The 26,600-nt window shown below is 40.9% G+C and overlaps 2 protein-coding genes across 2 annotated transcripts; one reads left to right on the top strand and one right to left on the bottom strand.

Annotated features, from left to right (window-relative positions):
- Positions 1–8,322: 8,322 nt before the first annotated feature.
- On the bottom strand, positions 8,323–16,577 carry ppt1 (palmitoyl-protein thioesterase 1 (ceroid-lipofuscinosis, neuronal 1, infantile)). Its single transcript, XM_072447208.1, has 10 exons — positions 16,485–16,577; positions 16,106–16,227; positions 15,776–15,885; positions 13,723–13,850; positions 12,765–12,835; positions 11,222–11,324; positions 9,861–9,951; positions 9,682–9,780; positions 9,538–9,609; positions 8,323–8,669 (listed from the first exon to the last, which is right to left on the bottom strand). The coding sequence occupies exons 2-10, from the start codon at positions 16,221–16,223 to the stop codon at positions 8,544–8,546; spliced, it is 918 nt and encodes a 305-aa protein (XP_072303309.1). The 5' UTR covers positions 16,224–16,227; positions 16,485–16,577; the 3' UTR covers positions 8,323–8,543.
- A 406-nt stretch (positions 16,578–16,983) lies between these two features.
- Positions 16,984–25,452, top strand: LOC140362209 (ras-related GTP-binding protein C-like). Its single transcript, XM_072448290.1, has 8 exons — positions 16,984–17,001; positions 17,127–17,300; positions 19,752–19,955; positions 21,944–22,143; positions 23,323–23,437; positions 23,530–23,672; positions 23,847–23,995; positions 25,196–25,452. Exons 2-8 carry the CDS (start codon positions 17,133–17,135, stop codon positions 25,327–25,329), a joined length of 1,113 nt encoding a protein of 370 aa, XP_072304391.1. The 5' UTR covers positions 16,984–17,001; positions 17,127–17,132; the 3' UTR covers positions 25,330–25,452.
- Positions 25,453–26,600: the final 1,148 nt, after the last annotated feature.

Consider the following 26,600-nt stretch of genomic DNA (forward strand, 5'->3'; position numbering starts at 1 on the left):
TATTTCAGTATAATGAGGGTTATTTTAGTATAATGAGGGTTATTTCAGAAAATTTCAGTATAATGAGGGTTATTTCAGTATAATGAGGGTTATTTCAGTATAATGAGGGTTATTTTAGTATAATGAGGGTTATTTCAGTATAATGAGGGTTATTTTAGTATAATGAGGGTTATTTCAGTATGAGGGTTATTTCAGTATAATGAGGGTTATTTTAGTATAATGAGGGTTATTTCAGTATGAGGGTTATTTCAGTATAATGAGGGTTATTTTAGTATAATGAGGGTTATTTCAGTATAATGAGGGTTATTTCAGTATAATGAGGGTTATTTTAGTATAATGAGGGTTATTTCAGTATGAGGGTTATTTCAGTATAATGAGGGTTATTTTAGTATAATGAGGGTTATTTCAGTATAATGAGGGTTATTTCAGTATAATGAGGGTTATTTCAGTATAATGAGGGTTATTTCAGTATAATGAGGGTTATTTCAGTATATTTCAGTATAATGAGGGTTATTTTAGTATAATGAGGGTTATTTCAGTATACTGAGGGTTATTTCAGTATATTTCAGTATAATGAGGGTTATTTCAGTATAATGAGGGTTATTTCAGTATAATGAGGGTTATTTCAGTATAATGAGGGTTATTTCAGTATATTTCAGTATAATGAGGGTTATTTCAGTATAATGAGGGTTATTTCAGTATAATGAGGGTTATTTTAGTATAATGAGGGTTATTTCAGTATAATGAGGGTTATTTTAGTATAATGAGGGTTATTTCAGTATGAGGGTTATTTCAGTATAATGAGGGTTATTTCAGTATAATGAGGGTTATTTCAGTATAATGAGGGTTATTTTAGTATAATGAGGGTTATTTTAGTATAATGAGGGTTATTTCAGTATGAGGGTTATTTCAGTATAATGAGGGTTATTTTAGTATAATGAGGGTTATTTTAGTATAATGAGGGTTATTTCAGTATAATGAGGGTTATTTCAGTATATTTCAGTATAATGAGGGTTATTTCAGTATAATGAGGGTTATTTCAGTATAATGAGGGTTATTTTAGTATAATGAGGGTTATTTCAGTATAATGAGGGTTATTTTAGTATAATGAGGGTTATTTCAGTATAATGAGGGTTATTTCAGTATAATGAGGGTTATTTTAGTATAATGAGGGTTATTTCAGTATAATGAGGGTTATTTTAGTATAATGAGGGTTATTTCAGTATGAGGGTTATTTCAGTATAATGAGGGTTATTTTAGTATAATGAGGGTTATTTCAGTATGAGGGTTATTTCAGTATAATGAGGGTTATTTTAGTATAATGAGGGTTATTTCAGTATAATGAGGGTTATTTCAGTATAATGAGGGTTATTTTAGTATAATGAGGGTTATTTCAGTATGAGGGTTATTTCAGTATAATGAGGGTTATTTTAGTATAATGAGGGTTATTTCAGTATAATGAGGGTTATTTCAGTATAATGAGGGTTATTTCAGTATAATGAGGGTTATTTCAGTATAATGAGGGTTATTTCAGTATATTTCAGTATAATGAGGGTTATTTTAGTATAATGAGGGTTATTTCAGTATAATGAGGGTTATTTTAGTATAATGAGGGTTATTTCAGTATGAGGGTTATTTCAGTATAATGAGGGTTATTTTAGTATAATGAGGGTTATTTCAGTATAATGAGGGTTATTTCAGTATAATGAGGGTTATTTTAGTATAATGAGGGTTATTTCAGTATATTTCAGTATAATGAGGGTTATTTCAGTATAATGAGGGTTATTTCAGTATAATGAGGGTTATTTCAGTATAATGAGGGTTATTTCAGTATATTTCAGTATAATGAGGGTTATTTCAGTATAATGAGGGTTATTTCAGTATAATGAGGGTTATTTTAGTATAATGAGGGTTATTTCAGTATAATGAGGGTTATTTTAGTATAATGAGGGTTATTTCAGTATGAGGGTTATTTCAGTATAATGAGGGTTATTTTAGTATAATGAGGGTTATTTCAGTATAATGAGGGTTATTTTAGTATAATGAGGGTTATTTTAGTATAATGAGGGTTATTTCAGTATGAGGGTTATTTCAGTATAATGAGGGTTATTTTAGTATAATGAGGGTTATTTTAGTATAATGAGGGTTATTTCAGTATAATGAGGGTTATTTCAGTATATTTCAGTATAATGAGGGTTATTTCAGTATAATGAGGGTTATTTCAGTATAATGAGGGTTATTTTAGTATAATGAGGGTTATTTCAGTATAATGAGGGTTATTTTAGTATAATGAGGGTTATTTCAGTATAATGAGGGTTATTTCAGTATAATGAGGGTTATTTTAGTATAATGAGGGTTATTTCAGTATAATGAGGGTTATTTTAGTATAATGAGGGTTATTTCAGTATGAGGGTTATTTCAGTATAATGAGGGTTATTTTAGTATAATGAGGGTTATTTCAGTATGAGGGTTATTTCAGTATAATGAGGGTTATTTTAGTATAATGAGGGTTATTTCAGTATAATGAGGGTTATTTCAGTATAATGAGGGTTATTTTAGTATAATGAGGGTTATTTCAGTATGAGGGTTATTTCAGTATAATGAGGGTTATTTTAGTATAATGAGGGTTATTTCAGTATAATGAGGGTTATTTCAGTATAATGAGGGTTATTTCAGTATAATGAGGGTTATTTCAGTATAATGAGGGTTATTTCAGTATATTTCAGTATAATGAGGGTTATTTTAGTATAATGAGGGTTATTTCAGTATAATGAGGGTTATTTTAGTATAATGAGGGTTATTTCAGTATGAGGGTTATTTCAGTATAATGAGGGTTATTTTAGTATAATGAGGGTTATTTCAGTATAATGAGGGTTATTTCAGTATAATGAGGGTTATTTTAGTATAATGAGGGTTATTTCAGTATATTTCAGTATAATGAGGGTTATTTCAGTATAATGAGGGTTATTTCAGTATAATGAGGGTTATTTCAGTATAATGAGGGTTATTTCAGTATAATGAGGGTTATTTCAGTATAATGAGGGTTATTTTAGTATAATGAGGGTTATTTCAGTATAATGAGGGTTATTTCAGTATAATGAGGGTTATTTCAGTATAATGAGGGTTATTTCAGTATAATGAGGGTTATTTTAGTATAATGAGGGTTATTTCAGTATGAGGGTTATTTCAGTATAATGAGGGTTATTTTAGTATAATGAGGGTTATTTCAGTATGAGGGTTATTTCAGTATAATGAGGGTTATTTTAGTATAATGAGGGTTATTTCAGTATAATGAGGGTTATTTCAGTATAATGAGGGTTATTTTAGTATAATGAGGGTTATTTCAGTATGAGGGTTATTTCAGTATAATGAGGGTTATTTTAGTATAATGAGGGTTATTTCAGTATAATGAGGGTTATTTCAGTATAATGAGGGTTATTTCAGTATAATGAGGGTTATTTCAGTATAATGAGGGTTATTTCAGTATATTTCAGTATAATGAGGGTTATTTTAGTATAATGAGGGTTATTTCAGTATAATGAGGGTTATTTTAGTATAATGAGGGTTATTTCAGTATGAGGGTTATTTCAGTATAATGAGGGTTATTTTAGTATAATGAGGGTTATTTCAGTATAATGAGGGTTATTTCAGTATAATGAGGGTTATTTTAGTATAATGAGGGTTATTTCAGTATATTTCAGTATAATGAGGGTTATTTCAGTATAATGAGGGTTATTTCAGTATAATGAGGGTTATTTCAGTATAATGAGGGTTATTTCAGTATATTTCAGTATAATGAGGGTTATTTCAGTATAATGAGGGTTATTTCAGTATAATGAGGGTTATTTTAGTATAATGAGGGTTATTTCAGTATAATGAGGGTTATTTTAGTATAATGAGGGTTATTTCAGTATGAGGGTTATTTCAGTATAATGAGGGTTATTTTAGTATAATGAGGGTTATTTCAGTATAATGAGGGTTATTTTAGTATAATGAGGGTTATTTTAGTATAATGAGGGTTATTTCAGTATGAGGGTTATTTCAGTATAATGAGGGTTATTTTAGTATAATGAGGGTTATTTTAGTATAATGAGGGTTATTTCAGTATAATGAGGGTTATTTCAGTATATTTCAGTATAATGAGGGTTATTTCAGTATAATGAGGGTTATTTCAGTATAATGAGGGTTATTTTAGTATAATGAGGGTTATTTCAGTATAATGAGGGTTATTTTAGTATAATGAGGGTTATTTCAGTATAATGAGGGTTATTTCAGTATAATGAGGGTTATTTTAGTATAATGAGGGTTATTTCAGTATAATGAGGGTTATTTTAGTATAATGAGGGTTATTTCAGTATGAGGGTTATTTCAGTATAATGAGGGTTATTTTAGTATAATGAGGGTTATTTCAGTATGAGGGTTATTTCAGTATAATGAGGGTTATTTTAGTATAATGAGGGTTATTTCAGTATAATGAGGGTTATTTCAGTATAATGAGGGTTATTTTAGTATAATGAGGGTTATTTCAGTATGAGGGTTATTTCAGTATAATGAGGGTTATTTTAGTATAATGAGGGTTATTTCAGTATAATGAGGGTTATTTCAGTATAATGAGGGTTATTTCAGTATAATGAGGGTTATTTCAGTATAATGAGGGTTATTTCAGTATATTTCAGTATAATGAGGGTTATTTTAGTATAATGAGGGTTATTTCAGTATAATGAGGGTTATTTTAGTATAATGAGGGTTATTTCAGTATGAGGGTTATTTCAGTATAATGAGGGTTATTTTAGTATAATGAGGGTTATTTCAGTATAATGAGGGTTATTTCAGTATAATGAGGGTTATTTTAGTATAATGAGGGTTATTTCAGTATATTTCAGTATAATGAGGGTTATTTCAGTATAATGAGGGTTATTTCAGTATAATGAGGGTTATTTCAGTATAATGAGGGTTATTTCAGTATAATGAGGGTTATTTCAGTATAATGAGGGTTATTTTAGTATAATGAGGGTTATTTCAGTATAATGAGGGTTATTTCAGTATAATGAGGGTTATTTCAGTATAATGAGGGTTATTTCAGTATAATGAGGGTTATTTTAGTATAATGAGGGTTATTTCAGTATGAGGGTTATTTCAGTATAATGAGGGTTATTTTAGTATAATGAGGGTTATTTCAGTATAATGAGGGTTATTTCAGTATATTTCAGTATAATGAGGGTTATTTCAGTATAATGAGGGTTATTTCAGTATATTTCAGTATAATGAGGGTTATTTCAGTATAATGAGGGTTATTTCAGTATAATGAGGGTTATTTTAGTATAATGAGGGTTATTTCAGTATAATGAGGGTTATTTTAGTATAATGAGGGTTATTTCAGTATGAGGGTTATTTCAGTATAATGAGGGTTATTTTAGTATAATGAGGGTTATTTCAGTATAATGAGGGTTATTTTAGTATAATGAGGGTTATTTTAGTATAATGAGGGTTATTTCAGTATGAGGGTTATTTCAGTATAATGAGGGTTATTTTAGTATAATGAGGGTTATTTTAGTATAATGAGGGTTATTTCAGTATAATGAGGGTTATTTCAGTATATTTCAGTATAATGAGGGTTATTTCAGTATAATGAGGGTTATTTCAGTATAATGAGGGTTATTTTAGTATAATGAGGGTTATTTCAGTATAATGAGGGTTATTTTAGTATAATGAGGGTTATTTCAGTATATTTCAGTATAATGAGGGTTATTTTAGTATAATGAGGGTTATTTCAGTATAATGAGGGTTATTTCAGTATATTTCAGTATAATGAGGGTTATTTCAGTATAATGAGGGTTATTTCAGTATAATGAGGGTTATTTCAGTATAATGAGGGTTATTTTAGTATAATGAGGGTTATTTCAGTATAATGAGGGTTATTTTAGTATAATGAGGGTTATTTCAGTATGAGGGTTATTTCAGTATAATGAGGGTTATTTTAGTATAATGAGGGTTATTTCAGTATAATGAGGGTTATTTTAGTATAATGAGGGTTATTTTAGTATAATGAGGGTTATTTCAGTATGAGGGTTATTTCAGTATAATGAGGGTTATTTTAGTATAATGAGGGTTATTTTAGTATAATGAGGGTTATTTCAGTATAATGAGGGTTATTTCAGTATAATGAGGGCTATTTCAGTATAATGAGGGTTATTTCAGTATATTTCAGTATAATGAGGGTTATTTTAGTATAATGAGGGTTATTTTAGTATATTTCAGTATAATGAGGGTTATTTCAGTATAATGAGGGTTATTTCAGTATAATGAGGGTTATTTCAGTATAATGAGGGTTATTTTAGTATAATGAGGGTTATTTCAGAAAATTTCAGTATAATGAGGGTTATTTCAGTATAATGAGGGTTATTTCAGTATATTTCAGTATGAGGGTTATTTTAGTATAATGAGGGTTATTTCAGTATATTTCAGTATAATGAGGGTTATTTCAGTATAATGAGGGTTATTTCAGTATAATGAGGATTATTTTAGTATAATGAGGGTTATTTCAGTATAATGAGGGTTATTTTAGTATAATGAGGGTTATTTCAGTATGAGGGTTATTTCAGTATAATGAGGGTTATTTTAGTATAATGAGGGTTATTTCAGTATGAGGGTTATTTCAGTATAATGAGGGTTATTTTAGTATAATGAGGGTTATTTCAGTATAATGAGGGTTATTTCAGTATAATGAGGGTTATTTTAGTATAATGAGGGTTATTTCAGTATGAGGGTTATTTCAGTATAATGAGGGTTATTTTAGTATAATGAGGGTTATTTCAGTATAATGAGGGTTATTTCAGTATAATGAGGGTTATTTCAGTATAATGAGGGTTATTTCAGTATAATGAGGGTTATTTCAGTATATTTCAGTATAATGAGGGTTATTTTAGTATAATGAGGGTTATTTCAGTATACTGAGGGTTATTTCAGTATATTTCAGTATAATGAGGGTTATTTCAGTATAATGAGGGTTATTTCAGTATAATGAGGGTTATTTCAGTATAATGAGGGTTATTTCAGTATATTTCAGTATAATGAGGGTTATTTCAGTATAATGAGGGTTATTTCAGTATAATGAGGGTTATTTTAGTATAATGAGGGTTATTTCAGTATAATGAGGGTTATTTTAGTATAATGAGGGTTATTTCAGTATGAGGGTTATTTCAGTATAATGAGGGTTATTTTAGTATAATGAGGGTTATTTCAGTATAATGAGGGTTATTTTAGTATAATGAGGGTTATTTTAGTATAATGAGGGTTATTTTAGTATAATGAGGGTTATTTTAGTATAATGAGGGTTATTTCAGTATGAGGGTTATTTCAGTATAATGAGGGTTATTTTAGTATAATGAGGGTTATTTTAGTATAATGAGGGTTATTTCAGTATAATGAGGGTTATTTCAGTATATTTCAGTATAATGAGGGTTATTTCAGTATAATGAGGGTTATTTCAGTATAATGAGGGTTATTTTAGTATAATGAGGGTTATTTCAGTATAATGAGGGTTATTTTAGTATAATGAGGGTTATTTCAGTATAATGAGGGTTATTTCAGTATAATGAGGGTTATTTCAGTATAATGAGGGCTATTTCAGTATAATGAGGGTTATTTCAGTATATTTCAGTATAATGAGGGTTATTTTAGTATAATGAGGGTTATTTTAGTATATTTCAGTATAATGAGGGTTATTTCAGTATAATGAGGGTTATTTCAGTATAATGAGGGTTATTTCAGTATAATGAGGGTTATTTTAGTATAATGAGGGTTATTTCAGAAAATTTCAGTATAATGAGGGTTATTTCAGTATAATGAGGGTTATTTCAGTATGAGGGTTATTTTAGTATAATGAGGGTTATTTCAGTATATTTCAGTATAATGAGGGTTATTTCAGTATAATGAGGGTTATTTCAGTATAATGAGGGTTATTTTAGTATAATGAGGGTTATTTCAGTATAATGAGGGTTATTTCAGTATATTTCAGTATAATGAGGGTTATTTCAGTATAATGAGGGTTATTTCAGTATAATGAGGGTTATTTCAGTATAATGAGGGCTATTTCAGTATAATGAGGGTTATTTCAGAAAATTTCAGTATAATGAGGGTTATTTTAGTATAATAAGGGTTATTTCCAATGTCTTGCATTGATAATGATGTAGATCATGTAGATGTGGGAGTTGGAATGTTCTAAGAAACTTAAGACATTTATTTAGAATAAAATTTTATTTTTAAATTTATCTCCCGACTTTTGGAATATGATTTGATCACGTGAATTTAAAATGGTATTTTTATTTTCATTCCGTCCTCTTCAAAAATGCCAAGGATAGTCTGTGAAACAACAAATTCAAAAACTCTGCTTAGAAACAAACGGAGCTGTAATAAAAGCAGATGTTTCAGTTGATGCAGTGACACGGGACAAAAGTACATTTAAATCAGTGCAAAGAGCGTGTTTCACCAGTTTACAGCTTGTTATTGGTCACGGCGGTTACGGTTGACGGCGGTTACGGCGGTCACAGTCGCAGGAAGGGCAGCAGGTTCTCCGTGAACCACTGGCGGCTGAACTGCAGATGATCTCCTTCTGTTTTCAGAAACACCAACTTCCCAATGGCGTCCATCGCAGCCAGACCCAAACGATCCTGAAGAGGAAGAAGAGGAGGAGGAGGAGGAGGAGGAAGAGGAGGAGGAAGAAGAGGAAGAAGAGGAGGAGGAAGAGGAGGAGGAAGAAGAAGAGGAAGAAGGAGGAAGAAGAAGAGGAAGAAGAGGAGGAAGGAAGAAGGAGGAAGAAGAAGAGGAAGAAGAGGAGGAAGAAGAGGAGGAGGAAGAAGAAGAGGAAGAAGAGGAGGAAGAAGAGGAGGAGGAGGAAGAGGAAGAAGAGGAAGAAGAAGAGGAAGAGGAGGAGGAGGAAGAGGAAGAAGAGGAAGAAGAAGAGGAGGAAGAAGAAGAGGAGGAAGCAGAAGAAGCAGAAGAAATTTTAAATTAAATCACAAAAATATAGACGTAAATCTGTGTCTCCAGACGCCAGATAATCATCGGGACTAAACTAGAACTAAACCAGGACAAACATCAAGTTAAAGTCCATGTGAAGTTCTCCTGTTTTTATCATTATGTCTTAGTTTAGTGGATAAAACCTGTAGTAAATATTTATCACAGTTTTACTTCCGTTAAGTGTCAGTTTGTGAGGAAATGAGAGTTTAAAATGACAGGAAGTGTTTAAAATGACAGGAAGTGGAGCTGACTCCCTCTGTGATGTCATCAGTGTGCGACACATGGTTGGACTAAATAAAGGTGTTTTATGGTCTTATTGTGTCAGGTCAGAACTGTTGTTGTTTATGTGGAGTTTGGCTCTTATTTACAGTCTGGTTGCTATGGAAACAGCTGTGGAACCACCTCTACCTGTGTCAAACCAGGAAGTACAACTATAAATTTTACACAAACTCAAAATATAATCGTGTTCAGTTTGTGGCATTGAACTGGATTCTATCCAGACACGTTCTTCTTCTTCACCTCTTTGTAGATGGCGCTCTCCTGCAGCGTCTCCGTCTCTTCGGCTTGACCCGTCTTCAAGAATCCGAACCACTGACAAAACGACAAAACGGCTCAACGTTATGAGCGAGCGAACGCGGCGAAACGTGCGGCGGGCGTTTGAACCTCGGTGTCAACGGGGTCCACCACGCTGTCCTGCAGGAACTTCACCATCACGAACTTCTCCAGCCGCTGCAGGTTCTTCTTGTACGTCTCGTTCAGCACCTTCGGGCGGACAGTGGGCGGGGTCAGTGGGCGGGGTTAGGGTTTCGGCGAAGCGTTATTGTGGCTCACGTGGGACTCACTCGCTCCTGGTTGATGTCGGCCAGGAACAGACTGTGATTCTTGTAGAGGTCGTCGTTCAGAGGGTCGTGCCAGTACTGGGCCTGGACCAGGCTGAGGGCGAGAGAGGGCGAGACACGTGAGGGCGAGAGAGGGCGAGACACGTGAGGGCGAGAGAGGGCGAGACACGTGAGGGCGAGAGGGCGAGACACGTGAGGGCGAGAGAGGGCGAGACACGTGAGGGCGAGACACGTGAGGGCGAGAGAGGGCGAGACACGTGAGGGCGAGAGAGGGCGAGACACGTGAGGGAGAGAGAGGGCGAGACACGTGAGGGCGAGACACGTGAGGGCGAGACACGTGAGGGCGAGAGAGGGCGAGACACGTGAGGGCGAGAGAGGGCGAGACACGTGAGGGCGAGAGAGGGCGAGACACGTGAGGGCGAGAGAGGGCGAGACACGTGAGGGCGAGACACGAGAGGGCGAGACACGAGAGGGCGAGACACATGGGGGCGAGACACATGGGGGCGAGACACATGAGGGCGAGACACGAGAGGGCGAGACGCATGAGAGGGCAAGACACGTGAGGGCGAGAAACGTGAGGGCGAGACGCGTGAGGGCGAGACGCGTGAGGGCGAGACACGTGAGGGCGAGACGCGTGAGGGCGAGACGCGTGAGGGCGAGACGCGTGAGGGCGAGAGGCGAAAGAGGGTGAGACACGAGAGGCTGAGAAACGAGAGGGCAAGACGCATGAGGGCGAGACACATGAGAGGGCGAGAGGCGAGAGGGTGAGACGCATGAGGGCGAGACACGTGAGGGCGAGACACGTGAGGGCGAGACACGTGAGGGCGAGACACGTGAGGGCGAGACACGTGAGGGTTAGACACGAGAGGGCAAGACGCATGAGGGCGAGACACATGAGAGGGCGAGAGGCGAGAGGGTGAGACACGAGAAGGCAAGACACAACAGGGCGAGACACGAGAGGGCGAGACGCGTGAGGGCGAGACACGTGAGGGCGAGACACGAGAGGGCGAGACACGAGAGGGCGAGAGACGTGAGGGCGAGACGCGAGAGGGCGAGACACGAGAGGGCGAGACACGTGAGGGCGAGACACGTGAGGGCGAGACACGTGAGGGCGAGACACGTGAGGGCGAGACACGTGAGGGCGAGACACGAGAGGGCGAGACACGAGAGGGCGAGAGAGGGCGAGAGAGGGCGAGACGCATGAGGGTGAGACACAAGAGAGGGCGAGACGTTAGCGTGCTTTGGCGTTATCATGTGTCGGCGTTAGCATGTTTTAGCGTTGGCATGTTTTAGCGTGTGTTAGCGTGTGTTAGCGTTAGCGTTAGCATGTGCCGCTCGGGTTGATAGAATGGAAGGTTCCGTACTGTTTCTGGACCCAGTCGCTGTACGCGCCGCTGTTCAGAGCTTTACGGATGAAGTCACAGATTTTAGAGCTTTCTCCCGGACACTTCGGTAATCCATACACACCTGTCAATCACACAGAAAACACACCTGTCAATCACAGAGAAAACACCTGTCAATCACACAGAAAACACACCTGTCAATCACAGAGAAAACACCTGTCAATCACAGAGAAAACACCTGTCAATCACAGAGAAAACACCTGTCACAAACACAAACCAGACAAAGAACGAGGCAAGAACTTGTTTTACTTCAAATAAGAAAAAGAAATTTTCGAACTCAAAATGAGACAAAAATGCAACTATAACTTGTTCTATCGTCAAAGTCAAAATAAACTCATATTAAAGGCGCAATGGACGATTTTTTGGCGATTTGAGAACTCAGGCGGACGTGCACATGCCACTCCCCCATGCGCGTGCCACTCCCCGCGCTCGTGCCACTCATTTAATTTTGTCCCGTACACTGAAGGAACTATATTATGATAGATCAATGCGCTTAGACACGGGGAAACGTGCTGCTCTCGGGGACGCGCCACACGAGGCTCTGCAGGTGAACGAGGCTCTGCAGGTGAACGAGGTTCTGCAGGTGAACGAGGCTCTGCAGGTGAACCAGGCTCTGCAGGTGAACCAGGCTCTGCAGGTGAACCAGGCTCTGCAGGTGAACCAGGCTCTGCAGGTGAACCAGGCTCTGCAGGTGAACGAGGCTCTGCAGGTGAACGAGGCTCTGCAGGTGAACCAGGCTCTGCAGGTGAACCAGGCTCTGCAGGTGAACCAGGCTCTGCAGGTGAACCAGGCTCTGCAGGTGAACGAGGCTCTGCAGGTGAACGAGGCTCTGCAGGTGAACCAGGCTCTGCAGGTGAACCAGGCTCTGCAGGTGAACCAGGCTCTGCAGGTGAACGAGGCTCTGCAGGTGAACGAGGCTCTGCAGGTGAGCGAGGCTCTGCAGGTGAACGAGGCTCTGCAGGTGAACCAGGCTCTGCAGGTGAACCAGGCTCTGCAGGTGAACCAGGCTCTGCAGGTGAACGAGGCTCTGCAGGTGAACGAGGCTCTGCAGGTGAGCGAGGCTCTGCAGGTGAGCGAGGCTCTGCAGGTGAACGAGGCTCTGCAGGTGAACCAGGCTCTGCAGGTGAACCAGGCTCTGCAGGTGAACGAGGCTCTGCAGGTGAGCGAGGCTCTGCAGGTGAGCGAGGCTCTGCAGGTGAGCGAGGCTCTGCAGGTGAGCGAGGCTCTGCAGGTGAACGAGGCTCTGCAGGTGAGCTGTAGGTGCGTTTTATGATTGACACGTGGCAGGACTAATGGGCCGTCCACGCCACGAGGAAATAAGACTCAGATTTGGGTCAAAAAAATCATCCATTCAACCTTTAAATAAATACGACTTATTTCATTTGGAAAAAGGACTAAAATGTTCAGTCTTTTGTAAAATGCTGAATCTGTTCTTGTAGTTATTGATTTTAACGTTCGATATATATCACTAGATAAATAAGAATAAAGGTGTAAGTGTTCTGGCCTTGGTGCTGTCCTCCCACTGAGACGAGCGTTTTCATTGGAGGGTTTGGACAGCGCTGGGCGACGCCCCTCCTGAAAACACAGCATCAACTTTATTATAATTTATTTAAATATTCTATTTACAACAGGAAAAAGGACCAAATGCTGACGTCAAATAAACAAAGAGGCTTGTGTCTGGACTAAACCAGATCTAAACCAGATCTAAACCAGGACTAAACCAGATCTAAACCAGATCTAAACCAGATCTAAACCAGATCTAAACCAGATCTAAACCAGGACTAAACCAGGACTAAACCAGATCTAAACCAGGACAAAACCAGGACTAAACCAGGACTAAATCAGGACTAAACCAGGTGTAAACCAGGCCTAAACCAGGTCTAAACCAGGCCTAAACCAGGTCTAAACCAGGCCTAAACCAGGTCTAAACCAGGCCTAAACCAGGTCTAAACTAGGTGTAAACCAGGTCTAAACCAGGTCTAAACCAGGACTAAACCAGGACTAAACCAGGACTAAACCAGGACTAAACCAGGTCTAAACCAGGACTAAACCAGGTCTAAACCAGACCTAAACCAGGCCTAAACCAGGTCTAAACCAGGACTAAACCAGGACTAAACCAGGTGTAAACCAGGCCTAAACCAGGTCTAAACCAGGACTAAACCAGGACTAAACCAGGTGTAAACCAGGCCTAAACCAGGTGTAAACCAGGCCTAAACCAGGTCTAGACCAGGACTAAACCAGGTGTAAACCAGGTCTAAACCAGGTCTAAACCAGGTCTAAACCAGGTCTAAACCAGGACTAAACCAGGTCTAACTGTTTTCCAAATTAGACAAAAATCCAACTATTTCAACAACCCTCTAATTAATTGAGTTCATTTAGTTTTTAGCACTTTGAGCAGGTTCTGTCCATGTTTTCCTCTTGGTTAAACACTTTCACAAAGTGCAGTCTGGAGTCATACGTACAGGAACTGCGCCCCCTGGCTGAAGCCCATGGCATTGTAGCCTCGCTGTAACTTGGGGTCTCGGGCCAGCGTTTGGCACGCCACGGCGACCTGCTCGTTCACGTCCATGAAGAAGCCGTTCTCAGTGTCCTGCCGGAGGAAAAAACGTGACGTGGAATCCGCCGTGACAAACTCAAAATGGGGAAAATGAGAAACGCTTTTACGGATCAAAGCGAAGCGAAGAGTTCAGCCCGAGTTTTTATGAATTTTAATGTGCAAAAGAGAAATGTGGAGCGATCGCTTCTGACGCAACGAGAGCGAGCGATTCTGCAAGAGCGGCTCAGGAGACGTTTCAATCAGAGCCAGAGCTGACGAGGAGGAGGACGGAGCATTCAAGGGTCTCTGGGAAGTCTAAAGGTCGGACATTTCAGCCCGACTTTCCCACTCGTGCGGTTTGAAGCGCTGCAGAATCAATTAAGATCAAATCGATAACGTTTGAGTTGTGAATTACACCAGAGTTCAGTTTGTAAAAGAAGCTCACACGTAATGTAATGTTCAGGTTGCACTTATGAACATCCAACTGCTGCTAATTTGCATAAAATCAAGTACATAAAGTGCTTAATTCTGTGATTGAATTTCCCAATAGAGGTTAAAAAAAAAGTAATAATAATATTTGTTCTTTTTTATTGGTATAATAACACATATAGAACGAAATGGGCGTCGAAAAAGATCAGAAAACGTGAAAAATCTTTAAAAAACTAATCTTAAAAATCTGGAATCCTAAAACCCGCCCACCGTTAGAAAGCGTTGCTCATTGGCTAGAATAATATGTCAATCAAAATGTTCTACGTGAGCGTTTTAGCGCGCTAGGAACACTCAAGACTCAACGGGCGTGTGTAAAAAGCGGTGCAAAGGAGGCGACCGTGGCGACTGTGGAAGACGAACCCGAGAACAGAAAACCTGGTGGATGGTCTCGTTCTGTAGCTGAAAGTGTGAGGAAAACAAACGCACCCAGCTCCATTTTGGATCCGGTGTTGGATATTGGATATATAAGTGGATATTGTTTTTCTGTGGATTATTACGGACAGAACGATACAGCTGCAGATGGATTGAACGCCGTCGTGTCCGTCATAAACCGCAATACGGAAAACGTGTTAGGAAATTGGTAATTGCTTATTGGGACGTTTTATTCAATGCAAATCAATAACATACTGTATTATCCGGACTATAAGTGGCACCTTTTTTCATCGTTTTGGCCGGGGTGCGACTTATACTTATATTTATACTTATATACTTATACTCCGGAGCGACTTCTATGTGATATTATTTGTTATTTTCACACTTGCAACCGCATTCCATCCTCCAGTGCGACTTATATATGTTTTTTGGGCTGGTGCGTCTTATACTCCGGAAAATACGGTATTTGTTTTATTGAGAAAATAATCGTTAAAATGACGTATAACTTCATGGTATTGACAATGAAAATAAGAGTGATGCAATAGAACGTTGCCTGTGCTGCTGGTGGTGGTGAAGGTGTTAAGACTTGAATAAGCGTTAATAAGTCAAAACTACACAATTCATGTACAAAAATGTCCTAAAAATATACAAAAATGCAGTGATGATGAGAATATTAACAGGAAAGAGTTATAGTAAAAGGTGAATGGGTTTTTCTGAATAAAACATGAATAATAAGGGCAGAATAAATATTGATCAACGCCTAATTTACCGCTTTAAACATGCTCATTATCATTAAATGTTAATAAGTTCACCCTAAAATAAAGTGTTTGAATTCATTAATATTCCTCTTTTAGCAGCGTCTTCAGTGCGTCTGTTGTTCGTAGTGAATTGCACGTAAATATGAACGTTTTAGACGATTCTGGACATTAAAATCGTTAAAACAATCGAACGTAATCGTAACAATCGACAGATAAATGATAGTCTTTGTTCTCACTGGGTTTTATGGGACAGAAAAGTGCAAATCATTCACAATATCAAACGGCACCGTCGTTGTAACTGAATCAATTCTATTCCACAGCTTAAAAAACACAAACAAAATGTAAATAAATCGGTTTTACTTCCACGACGTTCTTCCCGATCATCAGCGACACCACGTACACGCCCGAGATCTGCTCCTCCAGCATCTTCTTTATGGCGCCCATGCTCAGGGGGTTACAGCAGCTGTCGCCTGGGCACAAGACGGGCACGTTAGAGCGGTCATCTGAGGTCATCTGAGGTCATCTGTGGTCATCTGAGGTCATCTGAGCTGTAGCTTGTGATGTTTGTCTCTCTGTTCCGTGCACATGTTTAGCCTCCTCATATCAACATCTTTTGGAGTCTTCTCTAAAACACATTCTTCTGGTAAATGTAGTCTCGAGTACATAATAATTATAAGTTGCGGCTCTCACCCATCCCGTGCCAGATGACCACTGGAGTGGTCTCATTGTCTTTGGGCAGATGGAGTGGACTTCCTCTAACGAACAGCAGAGAGGACAGAGACAGAACACACACGAACAGCACCGCCATGACTCTGCAACGAGACAAACAGGAAGACAAATGCAACAACAATGACGCAAACGGACATTTAGACTTTTACTTTACTAACATGACCCGAAAGAAACGATTATTCAACAAGACTACTTATGTCAAATGTTTAAATGTTGTAAAAAACAATATAATTACATGTCAGGAAATCAGTCAACACAACGCAAATGATGTGATGATTTTCCGCGGTGTAAAACTAGGATTAAAAACAAAAGAAAACGTTTTAAAACATCTAAACATTACCGAGCACGTCTGCACTTCCTGCTTGTTTGAAGGAGGGCGGTCACGTGACGGTGTTTGGACACAACAGCCAATCAGAATCGAGAAGCGAGAAGAGGGCGGAAGTGTGGGCAAGTTTTAAATGTTGTGAAAAACAATATAATTACATGTCAAGAAATCACACAACACAACATAAATTATTTTATGAGATTCTGAGGTGTAAAATTAGGATTAAAAACTAAATAAAACGTTTTAAAACATGTAAACATTACCGAGCACGTCTGCACCATGGTCTGCACTTCCTGCTTGTTTGAAGGAGGGCGGTCACGTGACAGTGTTTGGACACAACCGCCAATCAGAATCGAGAAACGAGAAGCGGGCGGAAGTATGGGCGGAACTTGCCTTTGATTAACACATTTTTATAAAGATTGGGTTTGTTTTTCCGGGGTAAAGTCTTCGCTTTTTGGAGTATTTTACGCGTGGTGACGACCCGGACAGTCTTCATGATGAACACCGCGTGAATAAACTGCATTTAAACGCGGTAATTACGCAAAACATGCTCAAAACGGCTGCGTAGCTCGTGACGCTAACGTGTGTTTTTCGGGGTTCACGTCAGAAAAAGCTTCAATAAAACGAGCTAAAACTGTCTTTTTCCATTTTTAAAAGGGGGAAATGTCCATTCAGTATGACGACGGCGGTTTGGCGGGGAGTTTCGGCTCGTTCCCCAAGAGCTTCGACTATGGACCGGACGAACCCGACGCGCAGTTCCCGACCTCCAGCGACAAACCCCGGATCCTGCTGATGGGGCTGCGGCGGAGCGGCAAGTCCTCCATCCAGAAGGTGCACCGGGGCTGACCGCACCTGACCGCACCGGGGGTCAGGGGTTCACACCGGGGCTGACCGCACCGTGGGTCAGGGGTTTACGTGAGAAATGACGGCTCTTTTGCACCATTAAACTGGCATTAATCCAGTGGAGAAGTGCTTCATGTTGTGATTTTCTAAAAGGGAAGACTTAGTACAAGTTTACAGGGCTTTATGGTTATGTTTCATTTCAAGTTGGAGTGATAAATCTGCAATCGAACCGAAATTTTAATTCTATTTAGCGCAATTAGCAAATAAGTCCATTATTTTCTCCACAAACGACTAAATATCCGATCCAATTCTGCATAAAGACCCTTAACTATGGTTTAGATATGTTCAAACGCGCTGTCTTTTTGTCAGCATTATAATGTTTTACCATTTCGTATCGTCGCATTTCAATATTTTCCTCAAAAGTGTCACAATAACATTGTTGTGCTGTGATGATACGCGGGAGAATAGGCCTCTTTGTTCAAATGTATTGTTTTCTTGCAGCACCAGACCGTGAACAATAGGAAAAGCAAACCGTGTTGTTACATTCCCGGCGTTAACGCACACTTAACATGCTTCTAACGTGCAGTAAACCTGCTTCTAACGTGCAGTAAACCTGCTTCTAACGTGCTTCTAACGTGCACTAAACCTGCTTCTAACGTGCTTCTAACGTGCACTAAACCTGCTTCTAACGTGCACTAAACCTGCTTCTAACGTGCACTAAACCTGCTTCTGACGTGCTCTAAACCTGCTTCTGACGTGCACTAAACCTGCTTCTGACGTGCACTAAACCTGCTTCTGACGTGCACTAAACCTGCTTCTGACGTGCACTAAACCTGCTTCTAACGTGCTCTAAACCTGCTTCTAACGTGCACTAAACCTGCTTCTGACGTGCTCTAAACCTGCTTCTGACGTGCACTAAACCTGCTTCTGACGTGCACTAAACCTGCTTCTGACGTGCACTAAACCTGCTTCTGACGTGCACTAAACCTGCTTCTGACGTGCACTAAACCTGCTTCTGACGTGCACTAAACCTGCTTCTGACGTGCACTAAACCTGCTTCTAACGTGCACTAAACCTGCTTCTGACGTGCTCTAAACCTGCTTCTGACGTGCACTAAACCTGCTTCTGACGTGCTCTAAACCTGCTTCTGACGTGCACTAAACCTGCTTCTGACGTGCACTAAACCTGCTTCTGACGTGCACTAAACCTGCTTCTGACGTGCACTAAACCTGCTTCTAACGTGCTCTAAACCTGCTTCTGACGTGCTCTAAACCTGCTTCTGACGTGCACTAAACCTGCTTCTGACGTGCACTAAACCTGCTTCTGACGTGCAGTAAACCTGCTTCTAACGTGCACTAAACCTGCTTCTAACGTGTACTAAACCTGCTTCTAACGTGCTCTAAACCTGCTTCTGACGTGCACTAAACCTGCTTCTAACGTGCTCTAAACCTGCTTCTAACGTGCTCTAAACCTGCTTCTAACGTGCACTAAACCTGCTTCTAACGTGCTCTAAACCTGCTTCTGACGTGCACTAAACCTGCTTCTAACGTGCTCTAAACCTGCTTCTAACGTGCTCTAAACCTGCTTCTGACGTGCAGTAAACCTGCTTCTGACGTGCACTAAACCTGCTTCTAACGTGCTCTAAACCTGCTTCTGACGTGCACTAAACCTGCTTCTGACGTGCACTAAACCTGCTTCTGACGTGCTCTAAACCTGCTTCTGACGTGCACTAAACCTGCTTCTAACGTGCTCTAAACCTGCTTCTGACGTGCTCTAAACCTGCTTCTGACGTGCTCTAAACCTGCTTCTAACGTGCTCTAAACCTGCTTCTGACGTGCACTAAACCTGCTTCTAACGTGCACTAAACCTGCTTCTAACGTGCACTAAACCTGCTTCTGACGTGCTCTAAACCTGCTTCTAACGTGCACTAAACCTGCTTCTAACGTGCTCTAAACCTGCTTCTAACGTGCTCTAAACCTGCTTCTAACGTGCACTAAACCTGCTTCTAACGTGCTCTAAACCTGCTTCTAACGTGCACTAAACCTGCTTCTGACGTGCACTAAACCTGCTTCTGACGTGCACTAAACCTGCTTCTGACGTGCACTAAACCTGCTTCTAACGTGCTCTAAACCTGCTTCTAACGTGCACTAAACCTGCTTCTAACGTGCACTAAACCTGCTTCTAACGTGCTCTAAACCTGCTTCTAACGTGCACTAAACCTGCTTCTGACGTGCACTAAACCTGCTTCTGACGTGCACTAAACCTGCTTCTGACGTGCACTAAACCTGCTTCTGACGTGCACTAAACCTGCTTCTAACGTGCTCTAAACCTGCTTCTGACGTGCACTAAACCTGCTTCTGACGTGCTCTAAACCTGCTTCTGACGTGCACTAAACCTGCTTCTAACGTGCTCTAAACCTGCTTCTAATGTTCTCGTCAGGTGGTGTTTCACAAAATGTCGCCTAACGAGACCTTGTTCCTGGAGAGCACGAGTAAGATCTACAAAGACGACATCTCCAGCACGTCCTTCGTCCAGTTCCAGATCTGGGACTTTCCGGGTCAAGTCGACTTCTTTGACCCGACGTTCGACAGCGAGATGATCTTCAAAGGGACGGGAGCGCTCATCTACGTCATCGACGCTCAGGTCTGTGCTGACCAGGCGGCGAGGGAGAAAAGTACCTCAAAAATACCTCAAATGTACCAGAAAAGTACCAGAAAAGTACCAGCAAAGTACCAGCAAAGTACTAGCAAAGTACTAGCAAAGTACTCATCTACGTCATCGATGCTCAGGTCTGTGCTGACCAGGGGGCGGAGGACTAAAGTACCTCAAAAGTACCACTAAACAAACCACTAAACGAACCACTGAACATACCAGAAAAGTACCCCTAAAGTAACACTAAAGTATCTCAAACGTACCACTAAAGTACCTCAAACGTACCACTAAAGTACCTCAAACGTACCACTAAAGTACCTCAAACGTACCACTAAAGTACCACTAAAGTACCTCAAACGTACCACTAAAGTACCACTGAAGTACCACTAAAGTACCACTAAAGTACCTCAAACGTACCACTAAAGTACCACTGAAGTACCTCAAACGTACCACTAAAGTACCACTAAAGTACAACAAAAGCACTTTTTTTCTTACTGTTGGCGACTTGGATGCTTTGATCAGACGGAACAATGTAATTCGTTTCTTCTCGTTTTCTTTCCTTCTGACTTGATTTGACTTGATTAACGAGGCTTTGTTTCATTGATTAACGAGTTAAATATTCACTTTGTTTGTCCCGTCGAGGTCCGAACAAACGATGGTTATTGAGTTGTTATCAAGTCATTTAACGTCGTCAGTGATTGGCCAGGGTTTTTTCTTTGTGTGAAACGGCAGCGGTAAAGCAGTTATTTGTTGTTTCATTCATTTTTATGACATTTATACAACACGTAAAAAAAAACATACAATTAATAAAAAAGTAGGTGCAGTAAGAGGCAAAAAAGTGTGCATTAATTTATTAAAAACATGTTCAAATTAGTTTTCTTGAACTTAAAGACAAAAAGGAAAGAAAATATCAAACATCTCCATAAACCTTTTTTAATGACATTTCTTTTATAATGTTCTGCCTCTAAATGACAAACTGATGTGTCACGTTCTCCAACATAAAAGTGTAAAAAGTATTTTATTGATGAATCTCTGCAAAGTAAAATGTTGCTAATGTGATACATATTAAAATCATAAAAGGAAATAAGAGTATTAAAGTTCATATGAAAAGTTAAACACACATTTCACTAAAACACAATTATATTTCAGATTTGACTAAACATTTCATCTGTTTGTGTGTAGTTTAGTAGGTTATAATTGTACTTCCTGGTTGGACGTGAGCACAAATATGACATAGAGGTGATTCTGCAGTTGTTACCATAGCAACCAGACTGTAAACAAGAGCCAAACTCCACATAAACAACAACAGTTCTGACCTGACACAATAAGACCATAAAACACCTTTATTTAGTCCAACCATGTGTCGCACACTGATGACATCACAGAGGGAGTCAGCTCCACTTCCTGTCATTTTAAACTCTCATTTTTCCACACAAACTGACACTTAACGGAAGTAAAACTGTGATAAATATTTGCCACAGGTTTTATTCACTAAACTAAGACAATTATAAAAACAGGAGAACTTCACGTGGACTTTAAGTTTGATAAATACAGAACTTGTGAGTGGCTTTAGTTCAGAGTAGACGTGTAGAAGTCTTAATCTCTGGCCTGGATGACCTGATAGTCGCGTGACCTCATAGTCGCGTGACCTCATAGTCGCGTGACCTCATAGTCGCGTGACCTCATAGTCGCGTGACCTCATAGTCGCGTGACCTCATAGTCGCGTGACCTCATAGTCGCGTGACCTCATAGTCGCGTGACCTCATAGTCGCGTGACCTCATAGTCGCGTGACCTCATAGTCGCGTGACCTCATAGTCGCGTGACCTCATAGTCGCGTGACCTCATAGTCGCGTGACCTCATAGTCGCGTGACCTCATAGTCGCGTGACCTCATAGTCGCGTGACCTGATAGTCGCGTGACCTCATAGTTGCGTGACCTGATAGTCGCGTGACCAAACGCTCTCCGTCTCCGTTTCCAGGACGATTACGTGGAAGCCTTGAGCCGGCTGCATCTGACCGTGTCGCGCGCCTTCAGAGTCAACCCCGACATCAACTTCGAGGTCTTCGTTCACAAAGTGGACGGTTTGTCGGACGACCACAAGATCGAGACGCAGAGGGACATTCACCAAAGGGCCAACGACGAGCTGGCCGACGCCGGTCTGGAGAAGGTCCACCTCAGGTCAGAAGGATCCAGAACCTTCACACGGCTCAAGTTAGAGTTTGATAGAGCTGCAACCGACATTTTACTCATTTATGATCATTTCTGTTTTACATCTGAGACTTTTTCACCAAATAAAGACTGAAATGTGGCGACTTTAGACTTCTAGATCGAGAACATTTACAAAGAAAGTCTAATGTTTATTAGTTTTGTAAGAGCTCGAAACACAAGGACAGAGTGAAATTCTACAGCTCGAATGGAAGAAAATCAATTACCGTATTTTCCGGACTATAAGTTTTTTTTATAGTTTTGGCCGGGGTGCGACTTATACTTAGATACTTATACTCCGAAGCGACTTATATGTGATATTATTTGAAATGCAGTTGCAAGTGTGAAAATAACATACTCCAGTGCGACTTATGTATGTTTTTTTCTTCTCTATTATGCATTTTTTGGCTGGTGCGACTTATACTCCAGAAAATACGGTAAACGGTTGTAGAAAAGCAGATTAACGATGTCGCACTGCAGCCACGACTAATGTTTCTCACTCGTACAGTCAAAGTCATTACCTCTCTCCTTTTAATAAGAGGTTTTTTATTGAGGAAATGATTTGTTGTGCATCAAAGTGTTGTGTGTCGTGGGCAAACAAGCTAGCTACGCTCCAGTAACAGCTTTCACATCCGGCCCTGTGAAGTCAATTTGAACAAAACTAAATCCAAAATGGAAAAAAGTTATGGCTGAAAGAAATAAAAGAAACGCAAATGTTGATCTGTGACGTTTTCTCTGTCCAGCTGTTTTTTATTAATCTGTGTAATTCCTCCTGCTGTCAGTAGATGGCGCCAAAGCTCAGTCAGTCCCGCGGGAAACTGCAGCGATACGACTGTTTGTTTTCTCCTTCTAAAACTTACACTTAGATGCCAAAGTAAAGGTTCAAGAGCAGGTTTAGAGGTTTAAAACGAAACAATGCAGAATATTTGTCCTTGAAACAGAAATATCTGAATATATTTGAGTATCTTTAGCTCGAGTGGTTCTTGTGAGGCCTTCGCTGTTCCTCAGGCGTTTGTCATTTGTGTAATGTTCAATGTTCTGATTCTGAAACTCTAGAGATTTCGTTCTCCGGGTTTCGAACAGGAAGTCAAAGAACCACTTTTGGCTCCGTGTGGTGGTCTCCTTCACGCTCGGTCTCATTTGTCTCCTCAGCTTCTACCTGACCAGCATCTACGACCACTCCATCTTCGAGGCCTTCAGCAAAGTCGTCCAGAAGCTCATCCCTCAGCTGCCCACGCTCGAGAACCTCCTCAACATTTTCATATCGGTGCGTGTCCCCCCCCCCCTCCCCCGCTCCGCCGCGTCCAGGTAAGTGCGGGGCGGAGCCGGGTCAAAACGCGAGTCCTCTTGTGTCCTCAGCACTCGGGGATAGAGAAGGCGTTCCTCTTCGACGTGGTCAGCAAGATCTACATCGCCACCGACAGTTCCCCCGTGGACATGCAGTCGTACGAGCTCTGCTGCGACATGATCGACGTGGTCATCGACGTCTCCTGCATTTACGGGTGAGTTTCATGCGTCGACGGGTCCATGCTCCGCCCTCCTGAGGTCCTCTGCTTGTGTCGTGTGGGCGTGGCCTTCACACAGGTCCTCTGCTCATGTCGCGTGGGCGTGGCCTTCACACAGGTCCATGCTCCGCCCTCCTGAGGTCTTCTGCTCGTGTTTCCTTCTGGTTTCAGGCTGATGCAGGACGGCAGCGGCTGTGCTTACGACGACGAGTCTTTGGCCACCATCAAACTGAACAACACCACGGTCCTGTACCTGAAGGAGGTCACCAAGTTCCTGGCTCTGGTGTGCATCCTGCGAGAAGAGGGCTTCGAGAGGAAAGGTCTGTGAGGCATCAAGCGCAAACAAATATAATAAACCTATAAATAAAACTAAAGTTACGGTACATCTTTTCCAACAAATCAGTCTGTCTGGCCCCGTTTCCTTCCAAAAGGATCCATCTATTGTGTGTCATTGGCAGGAGTTTTGAGGCCCAGACACATGGTTCTGAGGTCAGGTGGGAGGAGCCATAAGGTCAGGTGGGAGGAGCCATAAGATCAGGTGGGAGGAGCCATAAGGTCAGGTGGGAGGAGCCATAAGGTCAGGTGGGAGGAGCCATAAGGTCAGGTGGGAGGAGCCATAAGGTCAGGTGGGAGGGCTGTAGCGCGGGGAGATTGCAATTGGCAAATTGCAAACGCTGCAATTTTTGACGAGCCATAATTTCCTCCACAAGCGAAACAATATCTGTCTAGTTCTGCACAAAAATGAAAGAAAATGCTCAATAATAAATGCCTGCGCAAAAAATAACTAAATAAGACTAGTCGGCAATCAAATATTAATCGTAGTTGTATTTTAAGCATAATTGTTCTCTGGACTTTACAGACTCCAAAACGCGTACGAAAAGACCTTTTGTGACAAAGACATTATTAAATCAAGATGGCAAAAAAACATCAGCCTTTGTTTGGTTAAAAATGTACTTTAAAAGGCTTAATGTTAAGGCTCACTAAGTTGTTGGTTCCTCGCACCCGTTTTCGGACCAGAGGAGACAGATCCTTCCAGGCAGTTGCCCCCAGACTCTGGAACGATTTTCAGCTTAAAATCTTTTTTATTTAGTCAAGCCTTTTAAATGCACTTGTTTTACGGACTGATTTGACTGTATATTGTTGTAATATGTATTGTTCACTGTAAGTTTTTTGTGTTTTTATTGTTTTATTCTGTGTTTTGTGAAGCACTTTGTGACCTCTGTCTGTGAAAGGTGCTATAGAAATAAAATGTACGTACGTACTTACTTACTGAGTAATTGTTTGACTAGTTGACTGCTAAAGTAATCGTTATTTGCAGAAGAATCGAAAAGCAAAATTTTCATTTTATTTATTTTATTTATATTTCAGGGACATTTAGTTATTTGCTGCCTACATCGGTCTCTGTTCACTGTAAAAGTTTCATGCATCATTAAATCAATGTCGTAAAGGACTTTTTATGCAGATCCATTGTTCACGAGTGTTTTCTTTTGTCCGTGATGAATTGTGCGTTTGTCTTTCAGGTCTGATCGACTACAACTTCCATTGTTTCCGAAAAGCTGTCCACGAGGTGTTCGAAGTGGGCGGAGTCCCGTCCCTCTGCCCGACGCGAAACCGCAGCCTCCAGGTCGCCGCGCTCAAAGGGAGTATTCTTTAACGGTCCAGAACCGTCCAAACGAAGAGAGAAACACAGAGCGAGACGCAGGAAAACACAGAGCGAGACGCGGGAAAACACAGAGCGAGACGCGGGAAAACACAGAGCGAGACGCGGGAAAACACAGAGCGAGACGCGGGAAAACACAGAGCGAGACGCGGGAAAACACAGAGCGAGACGCGGGAAAACACTGAGCGAGACGCGGGAAAACACAGAGCGAGACGCGGGAAAACACTGAGCGAGACGCGGGAAAACACGGAGCGAGACGCGGGAAAACACAGAGCGAGACGCGGGAAAACACAGAGCGAGACGCGGGAAAACACAGAGCGAGACGCGGGAAAACACAGAGCGAGACGCGGGAAAACACTGAGCGAGACGCGGGAAAACACGGAGCGAGACGCGGGAAAACACGGAGCGAGACGCGGGAAAACACAGAGCGAGACGCGGGAAAACACAGAGCGAGACGCGGGAAAACACAGAGCGAGACGCGGGAAAACACGGAGCGAGACGCGGGAAAACACGGAGCGAGACGCGGGAAAACACGGAGCGAGACGCGGGAAAACACGGAGCGAGACGCGGGAAAACACGGAGCGAGACGCGGGAAAACACGGAGCGAGACGCGGGAAAACACGGAGCGAGACGCGGGAAAACACGGAGCGAGACGCGGGAAAAGGAAAACACGGAGCGAGACGCAGAAGAACACGGAGCGAGACGCAGAAGAACACGGAGCGAGACGCAGAAGAACACGGAGCGAGACGCAGAAGAACACGGAGCGAGACGCAGAAGAACAAAGAGAAACACAGCCTTTAGTGCCATGAGAAACCATACACAAGGTCAGCCCATTTGAACTGGACGTATCATCAAAACTGGACATTTGATCTTGTTTCTCTGTTTCAAGCTCTAATTTAATTTAGAAATCCTGAAACACGTTTTTGCCCATGAGATTTACAGTGAAGCTACGTTAGCAAAACCCTAAATTCAACAATGTTTAGTTTTTACAATGTTTAAAACCTGATTTTTCTATTTCAAATGTTCTAAACTAAATATGAAATGTTTTCTGCCGTAAGTGCCGTGACCCGTAGAACGGGTTTATGACGGGTCAATTACACATTTCAGACTCGACGTCCTTTTAAAATAATCATAAAATCAGATAAAATAATTAGTCTTTTCATATCACAATTATTTTCACACGTGTTTGAGCTGGTTACCCTCCGGTTAGTGGGTGAACCCTTAACTCGCTGCATCACTGCGTTTACTCCTCACCATTTGATGTT

This window comes from Eucyclogobius newberryi, unplaced genomic scaffold (assembly GCF_026437365.1).
Source record: "Eucyclogobius newberryi isolate DKJ021-1_F unplaced genomic scaffold, fEucNew1.0.hap1 SCAF_16, whole genome shotgun sequence".
Taxonomy (NCBI): Eukaryota; Metazoa; Chordata; class Actinopteri; order Gobiiformes; family Gobiidae; genus Eucyclogobius; species Eucyclogobius newberryi.

Excerpts from the sequence above, each read along its gene's own strand:
- ppt1 (XM_072447208.1), bottom strand. The coding sequence starts at position 16,223 with ATGGCGGTGCTGTTCGTGTGTGTTCTGTCTCTGTCCTCTCTGCTGTTC. Across the intron at positions 15,886-16,105 it reads GGTCATCTGGCACGGGATGG|GCGACAGCTGCTGTAACCCC; the intron begins GTGAGAGCCGCA and ends TCTTGTGCCCAG. Across the intron at positions 9,781-9,860 it reads CCGACATCAACCAGGAGCGA|GTGCTGAACGAGACGTACAA; the intron begins GTGAGTCCCACG and ends GTCCGCCCGAAG.
- LOC140362209 (XM_072448290.1), top strand. The coding sequence starts at position 17,133 with ATGTCCATTCAGTATGACGACGGCGGTTTGGCGGGGAGTTTCGGCTCG. Across the intron at positions 23,673-23,846 it reads GACGTCTCCTGCATTTACGG|GCTGATGCAGGACGGCAGCG; the intron begins GTGAGTTTCATG and ends TTCTGGTTTCAG. Across the intron at positions 23,996-25,195 it reads AGAGGGCTTCGAGAGGAAAG|GTCTGATCGACTACAACTTC; the intron begins GTCTGTGAGGCA and ends TTTGTCTTTCAG.